General features: G+C 34.5%; 1 protein-coding gene across 1 annotated transcript; it reads right to left on the reverse strand.

Annotated features, from left to right (window-relative positions):
• Positions 1–10214: 10214 nt before the first annotated feature.
• On the reverse strand, positions 10215–10808 carry LOC137397096 (uncharacterized). The gene has a single exon (XM_068083382.1). It carries the CDS (start codon positions 10806–10808, stop codon positions 10215–10217), a length of 594 nt encoding a protein of 197 aa, XP_067939483.1.
• Between the last annotated feature and the right edge of the window lie 323 nt (positions 10809–11131).

Consider the following 11131-nt stretch of genomic DNA (forward strand, 5'->3'; position numbering starts at 1 on the left):
CTTTAAATGTGACTGTAAATATTAAACTTTTATGTATTTATTGTATTTAGTAGTAATAAAATGAAAAAAAAACATTGTGTTTCACCTCATAGGGCAAAAAAATTGAATAGCAAGGATATCATACCTAACGGAGCATTGTATTAAGTTCAATATTTTAACCAGTAATTCAATAAATCAAAATTAATGTTTTAATTTTAATATTTATGGAACCGCAATTATGTATAGCATTAACGCAATGACATATTCAATTGTTAAACGATAAAAAACGTCAAATTTTGACAAAACAGATAGATATGGATGGATAATGAAAACCTGCTACTAACGACAAGATATAAAAACTTCAATTGAAGTAAGACATATCTTATAACCTTCTGTACCAATCCCACCAGTATATCAGCTTATTTCAATGCAGACAAACATAATCCATATTTATTTCATCAACAGGAAGTATTATCTTGTAAAGTTTCTACTGGTAATAATATTTTATCATTGTTCTCAGAGCAAACAATATTATGAGGATTGATAAAAATGTCAAAACTATTAAATTTTATCAAATCGCAAAAACAAAATCTTGTTAATGCAAAACTTCTTCATGAATCAACCAATCAGAATCACAAGCAGCAAGATTAAAGGAAGAGAGACAGCTATTCATGACAAGCACTTCAATCCTTTTTGTGCAGTAAATTACAGAACTTCTTTCAACACGTAGCCAACAACATGTACATTGAAACCATTCTTCAAACAATGATTCATCTCTCTTAATTTTATAGAAACGCTATAATAGTTCATCACAAGAAAGAAAAGACAACAACTCAGACTGATGAAGCAGCAGCTATGGTTGTAGCTGAAATATTGCTATGTTCTCACTGCGGTAGTTAGCTACAATTAGTCTGTCTCCAGAGATGTCCATGTCAAACACATAACCACTCTCAATAGCGCTGTCTAAAAGCTCTGAGACTACCTCACCTACAATATAACAAGTATAATTCATGGTTATAACTATCTTTAAAAAATATAAATTCATTTCGTATAAATTTGTATATGTTTAATTCAATTTGTTTAAAGGTGTGTATTGTATTCTCAAGTGACACAGACAAATAGCTAATGTTAGATTTATCCTCTCCTTACACAGATTCATTCATCACTGGACTGGCATAGAACTACCTACACAGCAGCTAATTAGTTGGATGTGACTTGGAAGGCTGTATGAACTGTTTTTCTTAAAAACACAATTAATGTTCAAAGGCTACAACATTATTTCATACTGCAGGAAAAACTTTGACAGATTTCCGTTCATTATTTTATTGCTTTTTGTGATATAATAATGTTAGGTTTTATGCATGGCAAGCCCCATGCTTCAAACTTATCACTCTCCCAGCTATGCTCCACCTTATTGAGTGATGTTTATACCAAGTTGAGAGTACAGCACTAGTCTAATTACTACTAGAGCATGCCTCTCCATGCTTGATGGGCTGCCTTTCAAATGCACCGACATTCATAATAAAGATAGACTAAGTACCAGCTGACTGTGTTATGAACATGATGCAGACCACTAGTACCTAATACTATGCCATCTCATACAGTCATAGAAATTTTGGCATGATGCCAAATACAAGCTATGAGAAAGAGTCAGTAGCGGGTTAAAGATAACTTCCAGATGGAAATTATCTGTGTGACCTGCAGTTCAAGGCACACAGTCAAAGGCTAATAAGCAATTATATGAAGTCCATTCAATAAGTAATGTGAGTTGGTTTATAAAAACAGTTTGTGTTATAAATATAGCTAATCCTACAATAATTTCGTTTCACTCGTTTAATTTCTACTTTAACAAACAGTCAGACAAGTTTGTGTCTTAATATCAGTTTCAATTTTACTATGGCTATACAAAGCAAATGAATAGGAATCTTTTAATTTTCATTTAAATTGTTTATCAAAATATTTGATGGCCAATACCTTTTTTTCTAACATAATCTAAAAACTGGTAAATAAGATGATATTATTTTATCAAATCTTTTAAAATGTTTAATCGTTTTGTTTTGCTTCTTTTTTAGTCAGTTTTTATTACTAAGTTTTATTAAAGTTATGACACTAAATACATTTAGAGTACAATGATTATGCTTCTAATTTGATAGACAAGAGCATCAGCGTCCATAACTGTGTCTACAACTTTGAGGGCTAACCTAGGATATCATACCAATAAATTATCTGTTATTCGGTTGGTAAGTGATAGTCCACTGAGTGTGCAGACAATTCTGAAATAATTGGCTAATTAGGGAGAAATAGTGAACATTATACAGCTACTCAGAATCATAAACAAATACTAAGTCTATAGCAAATATCTCTGTCTTTCAGCTCCGAGACTAACTCACCTACAATATAATAAGCATTATTCATGATTTCAACTATCTTTAAAACATATAATTTATTTCCTATAAATTTGTATATTTTTAATTCTATTTGTTTAAAGATTTGTATTGTATTCTTCAGTCACTCAGACAAATAGCTAATGTTAGAGTTATCCTCCCCTTACATAGAATCATTCATCACTAAACTGGCATAGAACAACATAAACAGCAGCTAATTAGTTGGATGTGACTTGGAAGCCTGTATGAACTGCTTGTCTTGAAAATACAATTAAAGTTCTAAGGCTACAACATTATTCCATACTGTAGGAAACACTTTGACAAATTTCCGTTCATTATCGTATTGCTTTTTGTGATATAATAATATCAGGTGTTTATGCATAGCAAGCTAAATACTTCAAACTTATCACTCTCTCAGCTATGCTCCACTTTATTGAGTGATGTTTATACCAAGCTGAGAGTACAGCACTAGCCTAATTACTACAAGAGCAAGCTTCTCCTTGCCTAATGGGCCGCCTTCCAAATACACCGTCATTCATAATCAAAATAGACTAAGCACCAGCCGACTAGGTAATGAGTCTACTATTGAGTTACTACCTTATTGAATTTAGAGTGAGGAACAAGCCTAATTACTGCAAGAGCAAGCCTCTCTTTGCTTGGCAGGCTGCCCATCAAAGGCCCTGTCATGCATATTATAAAATAAAAATAGGCTAAGTACCAGCTGACTAGGTTATGAGTCTACTATTGAGTTACCACCTTATTGAGTTTAGAGTGAGGAACAAGCCTAATTACTGCAAGAGCAAGCCTCTCTTTGCTTGGCAGGCTGCCCATCAAAGGCCCTGTCATGCATATTATAAAATAAAAATAGGCTAAGTACCAGCTGAGTAAATTATAGCAAGTATATAAAATATAAAATATAAAATTTTTTAGAAAAGTATAGAAAATATACCAGCTGACTGAGTTATGAACATGATGCAGACCACTAGTACCTAATATAACGCTATCTCATACAGTCATAGGAATTTTGGCATGATGCCAACTACCAGCTAAAAGAAAGAGTCAATAGCAGATTAAATATAAAATCCAAGTATAAATTATCTGTGTGACCTACAGTTTAAGGCACACAGCCAAAGGCTAATTAGCAACTATATGAGGTACATTCAATAAGTAATGTGAATTGATTTATATAAAGAGTTTATATTATAAATAGAAGCCTATGCCAATATTATTTCTACTTCAACAAACTGACAGACAAAGACTGTGTCTAAAAATCAGTTCAAATTTTACTATGGCTAGACTAAGCACATAAATAGGTATCCTTTAATTTTCATTTAAATTGTTTATCAAAATAATTGATGACTAATACCTTTTTCTAACAACCTAAAAACTGGTAAATAAGCTAATATTAATTTACTAAATCTTTTAAAATGTTTAACCATTTTGTTTCACCTCTTTTTCAGTCAATTTTCATCCCTAAACTTTATTAAAAGTTATGACACTAAATACATTTAGATAACCATTATTATGTTTCTAATTTTACAGCCAAAGGCATCAGTGTCCATGATAGTTGTGTAAAGCTTTGAGATCATGGCTAATGCAGAATATTATAACAATAAATTATATTATATTTGATTGTCTACTGAGTGTGCAGACATTTCTGAGATAATTTTCTAATAATAAGTCTATAGCAAGTATAGACTATCAGAGCTCGCTATTAATATGCATAGTGTTTAATTTCACTATGAGAAGTAGTCAGGGTAGGATTACATGTGTTTACATCAACACTATGTAGCTACTAGTATATTTATCAGTTACTAGATGGTACAGCACATTTGTCAGCACAACTGCTCACACATGTTCTGGATATAATTTATAAGTAAACTAACCAGTTGAGCTATCCAGGATTCTCACAGTGCTGCTCTCATCAGCTGCCACCAGGATATATTTCTCTCCATAGCAAGCTACTCCTAGTGGCTGAGGCACATATTTACAAGTCCAAAGCATCTGACCTTTAGATATGTCTATCAAGCAGACTTGAGATGATTCATAGACAGACACAACAACCTTGTCTGACCCTGAAACATAAAGCGAAACCCAATCTTGGCTAAGCTGAGGACAAGAAATGTCTTTGAGTTTTTTCCCTGTGAGTGAGTAGATGATGAGAAGCTTGTTCTTTCTGTCTGGAGCAACTACTTTATCACTAGTGATGGCTAGTCCTGTGATGTAACCGTCATTATAGTCATTGTGACTCCAGTAAGTGATTAGCTTTCCCTGCTGATCATGTACATAAATGGTCCAAGGATTGTTACACACCGCTGTATATAGTCTGTCCTTGTAGACCTCCATTGCTACAGGGCAGCCATCGAATGTGATGAATGAGCCTTCTACTTGGTAGTTGTTGTCAATAGTAGCTAATGCATTATTATACATTCCAGTTAATATTTGAGAGTTCCAGACCCTTGTTGAAAAAGGATGTGATGGTAAAGAGACTGTGTGAAGGAGTTTGAGGGACTTTGGAAGAGGTTTAGAAGGTCGAAGCCTGAGCTGCTCATCAAGTAGAAACCCATCAGTGGAGACAACTTCTAGCATAATCTCACAAGTTCCACCTGCAAATAAGCATAAATACATTAAAATTGTACATATACATGTACATGTGCTTATTTTAGTAATGTATGTATGTATTTATATATAATGCAAATTTGCTTGAAAACATTAAACCCATAAAGGTGGTATTTAATTTCCGCTAGCTGTTATCTAGCCACAGTCTAAGGCAACTGGAAGGTAATTGAAAGTTTCTGTTTGCTTCAATATATTTTAACTAAAACATCTAGTGGTGATTATTTATTTACTTTATATTTTCAAGCTGTTCACATGTTCATTAATAGAGTTATTCATATGAGTCTGTAACTACACAATATGCCAATGATACATTTTAGACTCACCAGGACGGATTTTCTGGCAATCCTACAATTGTTTAGACCAAATGTTATAAAAAGAATTTTAAAGTAGCAACAATAAATTAATTTATCACAATATTTTCATAATGTTATTATACAGCATGTGCGCATGAAGATAGTTTTACCTCAATCAACCAGCTGTACATATTACATGAAAGACTACGCATAACTCAGGCAAGACAAAAATACTATATATAAAGATTATTAGCAGTAGTAACTCCTATGTGACCCAATTGCATGACCCAGATACATATTCTCTATTAAACTGTTTCAAGCGAATTAATATCAAAAGTAAGCTTACAGTGTACATAGAATAAACAAATGACAATTTTAAAATAATAATTTCATTTGGTTGATGAAGTTATTTCTGTATAAAAAAAGCAATTCAAATTATTCTCCAATCATTGACAGACTCCATTATTCCGTGTAATTATATCATTTCTTTGAACCTGATTACAGGCTCATCAACTCATATATGTGATTAATATAATGAGTACGAGCGACCGAGCCAAAAGCCAAAAATGAGTGGCACAGCCAATTACCCAGAAAGATAAAAAAGGATGGCCCAGCTGAGCCAAGTGAGGCTTGGGTCGACCTCACGAAACAGGTACAGGAAGAACTCATGCCCAACCATGAGAAGATTGAGCCAGTCAGAAGTACGACTAGCAGGTAGTCGGCCAGCAAATGCCGGACAAGCTGGGAGCAAAGCTGACATCACAAAGACAAACACGCTGGCGGCCCAAGCTGGCCACTGAAGAAGAAATCAAATTTATAGTTTTTGAGAAGACATAATAGGAACTAGACCCTCTAGAGAAAGCAGGAGGTAGGAAAGCCTCACCATTGCAATGTTCATGTAAATATATAGATTAATTCTACTTGTAAAGGTGGCTAGGTTCATTGCGGAGCTGTTAAGGGTTTACATCGGATCGTTTTTATTTCTGCATCTTTTACTGGGCAGCCTAAGCATGCCGATGTTCACTAGTTATTGTAAAGGTTCATGCAAACAGGTCAGTGTATACTGCTTGTTTATATAACCATACTAGCTGTGCTACCCGGCGTTGCCCGGGTAATAGAAAAGTCTTTGGGCAGAAAATTAATTTGTATTTAACATGTAACAACATTTGCCATTTTAACTTTCAAACTACATATCATGAGAAAAGTGTTACGGGTAATTGAAATAAATTAAAACAGAAAATAAAAACAGCTGTAAAAGCTTTCAATTTTTTCAAAAACCTGTGACTTTCAGATTTCATATCATGAGGTAAAGGTTTTGTGCAGGACATCTAAATTAAAAATAAATAACACAACTGTAAAAGTTTTCAAACCACTGTAAACTAAAAATTTTATAACTTTCCGCGAAGTAGAGCTTTTAATAACAAGACAGTGAAACCTCGGATCTCGAACCTATTCCGTTCCAGAAGGTTGCTTAAAAACCGAGTTGTCTGAGATCTAAAACCATTTTTCTTATCAAAATAAAGTTTCTTAAATTTTAATGCATTCCAAGGCAAAAAAACAACTTTGGTAAAGTATTTTTGTACACCATAGGCTGTACTGTATACTGCATACTATATATATATAAACGGATGGATAAGGATTGTGTTTAATTTTAATAAAAGTTTCTCTATTTATGACGATAGATAAAACCAAAGTAGACATTTAGTACATTTGGCTCTTAAAACATCGAAAACATTAAAGGTTAAGATATAATACTAAAAATTGCAAAAAGATATAATAAAACAGGAAAATTGCAACAGATCAGTTACATCAAATATCGTAGGAAAAGAAAAATATAAACAGCAATGGCCTGTTTACTTCACATTTTATAAGGATAATCCTCCTCCGAAACAATTTATAGTAACTCGACTGGAGGGGTTATATCCCTAAAAATTTCTTCGGTAGAGGAGATGTATTTCCAGATGGTTCCTCCCATTTTGTGATAAATTTATGAAGGGTAAAATGCTTCTCTGTTTCTTAACAAATGTTTCCATGAGTTTTCGAAGCTTCGCTAATTGCAATGCGCATGCTCCGGTTTGGTTGAGAATCGCAGCTATGTTAAAGCTCAAAACGATCAAATCTTAAAATATTTGGTCATAACCTAAGGCTAAAATAATTAGCATGTGCATGGTGTATCCATTATATACATGTAGAAACGTATCTAAAAACTATGGCGTTTTAGCTCAGTGGTATAGTATCCGGATAAGAAACTTGTAGATGCAATTGTCATGATTTCAAATCCATCAGAATGCGGAATATCAAAATCAAGATTTTAAGATCTATAGCTGGAATGCAGACAGATGACAGACATACTTTGAGATATATATATATATATATATATATATATATATATATATATATATATATATATGTGAGCAGAGTTTTGCTTATTTTTCCTATGTCAGATTTTGTTGGATTGATTAGTCTACACGTGGGGTGGTTTGTGAAGTTATCTTTGTGGTCTTTTAACGTTATGGATGGTTGTTTCTCTGCTATTGTCTCAATTATTTTCTCAAGTCCTAATTTGTGCGCTATTTCTTTGTCTTTTGATGTAATTTGATTTACTGCTGTCTTGTCAGCTTTTTTGTAGGTTTTAGTCACATTATTTTGCAACATTTTGCTGTTGCACATGATTAGCGGTGTGCAACAGCAAATGTGCAACAGCAAATCATGGTGTTAGCAGCTTACCTCCTTGATCTCTTGTTTGTGACATGTATAACCAATAGGTTGAAGGATAAGCGATATGGTTAGATATCATACTAACCATCAAAGCATGAAATATCAGAAAGCGTACCATATTGAAATCTTAGAGCTAAATCACAAATACAAGTATGTTCATGATGGTGAGAGCTACTCTTCAATTGTAAGCAAGTCCCGTCAATGACAATAGAAATAAATGAAGCAATTTTTCTTGAATCATTGAGTTTGCATGCATTGATGTTTTCCCACTAATACCAGTGGTTTATCTGTAATTGTAGCCTAAAAATAGCATTCCGATGTTGAGAAACAAACTGCATGAAATAAAAAGTCACGAGTGGATGTTGCGTGTAACAAGGGTGAATAGTCATGTTTTCATCAGGACTTATACAATGAACTTATGGAGCATTGCGTGACGTCTCAGCCCATCATCATGTCAGATACGGAGAGTTAGAGATGAGTAAGAAAGCCTAGCGTAACTACAGAGAGTAAAACCAGTTGAAAACACAAGCCTAACATCACCAGTGAATCATAAATTTTCAATAGTCTATGAAGAAAAGATTTGACCTATTACTTTCAAAATTATAAACCTATTTTCTATCGCTTATGAAATGTCAGGTCGTAGAAAACAGCAATTTTTATTAAAAAAGAATGATGTCCAAATAAGCAAACCCATTGCATATCAGGAAATGATGTCCTTTTTAGCCAATCAATTGTAAATGAGCAAACCCATTGCGTGTCAGGAAATGATGTTCTTTTTAGCCAGTCAATTGCAAACGAGCTAATCCCTTGCTACAAAAATGCATTAACAAAAACGAAATCTATCAGGTTTTGCTAAATATTTTAATGTTTTTGAGCAGGGGTTTACATTAGCCAATAAAAAATCGGTTGATATTCAGTATACATGTAGCTCTCCAGCTGCGATTGTCTTAGTAGTCAAGTCTGACTATATTCATGTAGCTGTGTGAAAGATTATATTTATTTCTGTCAGCTGATGACTTGTGTTATAGAAGACTGTGACACGTCAGGAAAATGCTTGTTTTTGTTGTTTCAAGTATACACGTCTTAAAAACTGCCATATTCTGTATTTCTTATAATATGCAATAAATAATTAAAATAATTATATGTTTTTTAGAACTGCTCGTTGAAAAAGGAGCGAACTGTATGGACTAATTTAACAAATATCATTATCCATACTTTTGTCATAGAAGCTTTTATTGGCTACCAAATTGCACTTAGACGCTCAAAGTAACATACTGCTTCATATCATGCATTCAAACCCCAACACTACTGCAAATGCCGCTGAAATGAAGAGTGCTGCCGTTGGTGACACTTATGACACAACATCAAAAACACCAGCACCTCGATTTTAGCACTGCCCCTCAGTAGGCTATATATAGACCTTTGTTGCGGTAGAACCAGCTAAAATGACAGCATCTTTGTAAGGTCAAGGTCATCTCTGAGTTGCCATTTTGCTCTGAAGTAATTCTAACACTCAGTTCATGACGGATACGTTGGAATTTTAGATGGTTTTTGAGTTCTGTAGAGATGTACTTGCCACCCCGATCAGAGCGTATTTTGCGAATTGATTTTCCGATTTGGTTGGCTACTAAAACTGCAAATTCACAGAATCTAAAAAAAACATCAGAATTATATTGTATAAAATATGTATGAGTAGATCTACTGAAATCATCAATAAAAGTAACAAAGTATTTGCTACCTCCTATAGATTGTGTTTGCATTGGGCCACACACATCTGTGTGTACAAGTTTAAGGACACGAGTAGACTTGATGTCGCTATTGGGCTTGAGGGAGTTTTTCCAAATTTTTCTTTTTACACACGGTTCATGCAAATCCAGTTTTACACCAGAGAGATTAGCGCCACTCACCAGTAGTTCCCTATCAATACGATGTATGGCGGCTTCATCAACATTACCAAGGCGTTGATGCCATGGCTCTCCGCTGTGAGAAGTGATGTGTGCAATGTCGTTTAAAGTTTCCATATCCAGGCAATACAGTTTATCTATGAGTGTTCCTAGGGCACATACTTTTTTTCGTTGGTTTTTAATCCAACATCGACTATGTCCAAATTGAACAATCAATCTCTTACAGGCTACACCCAAACAGAGAACAGGTTTGTGCTTAGGACAGGTATATACAACAAATCATATAACGCAACTTTGCGATTTGCTCGACAACTTAACTACGTTGATACATTAATGTTACCTATCCCAATGGCGTTTACAGAGCTTCCATCAGCTACTTCTACTTTAGGAGGTTTGTCAAATTGAGTGAACTCCCTGAACAAACTTTCGTAAGAAGTCATGTGCTTTGTAGCGCCGGAATCTATTAGCCAGCATTGAGTAACTTTACCGGTGGAGTCACTACCCATACCAGCCAAAAACGCCGACTCACCCGTGTCAGGATAGTTATCTGCTGCATGCTTAGCTTGGTGTGGAACTTCTTTAGGTTCTGCATCTTTTCTCTCTCTACTGAAACGTTCAACTTGGCCATTTTTATTACAGTACCAGTAGGTAACCTGGTGTGTAGTTTGCAATCTGGTAGCCGAGAGATCAGTATCAGGGTTGGCAACAGAATTTCTTTTACAAGAGACTGATACAGAGCTATGTTCTCTTTGTTTCTGTTCTTTGTTTAAAAGAGTTTGTTGAACCAATTCTAGCGATGGCGAATCTTTCTGCGTTTCGAGAGCAGTAACTACACTTGAATGCGTTACAACTTGGTCCTCTTCAGTAATAGGCGATTTGCAAGCAGCTAGCCAATTCGTGAGATCTTTCATATTCTTTAGATGACCTTCAATTGATGTATTCTGAGATATTACTGAGCGAAAGTAGCGCTTCTTCAAGAACATTTGATTAGCTAAAGTGTCTCTCAAAATGTTTAGACAGTTTATATCACACCTCTTTGGCAGTTTCACATTCAGTTATAAAATAGAGCAACCCATCGCTAACCGCAATCACAATATGAGATGGTGACTTGCTCGAGTTTCTATTATAGGCAGCTTTCACAGCCCCGTCAGCTGTATTTGCCGGAACAACTGTAGTTCCATCAATATATCCAAATAGCTCCTTCGCAATCAGCAGATGTTTAATCTTAAACTTC

Source organism: Watersipora subatra, chromosome 5 (assembly GCF_963576615.1).
Source record: "Watersipora subatra chromosome 5, tzWatSuba1.1, whole genome shotgun sequence".
Classification (NCBI taxonomy): Eukaryota; Metazoa; Bryozoa; class Gymnolaemata; order Cheilostomatida; family Watersiporidae; genus Watersipora; species Watersipora subatra.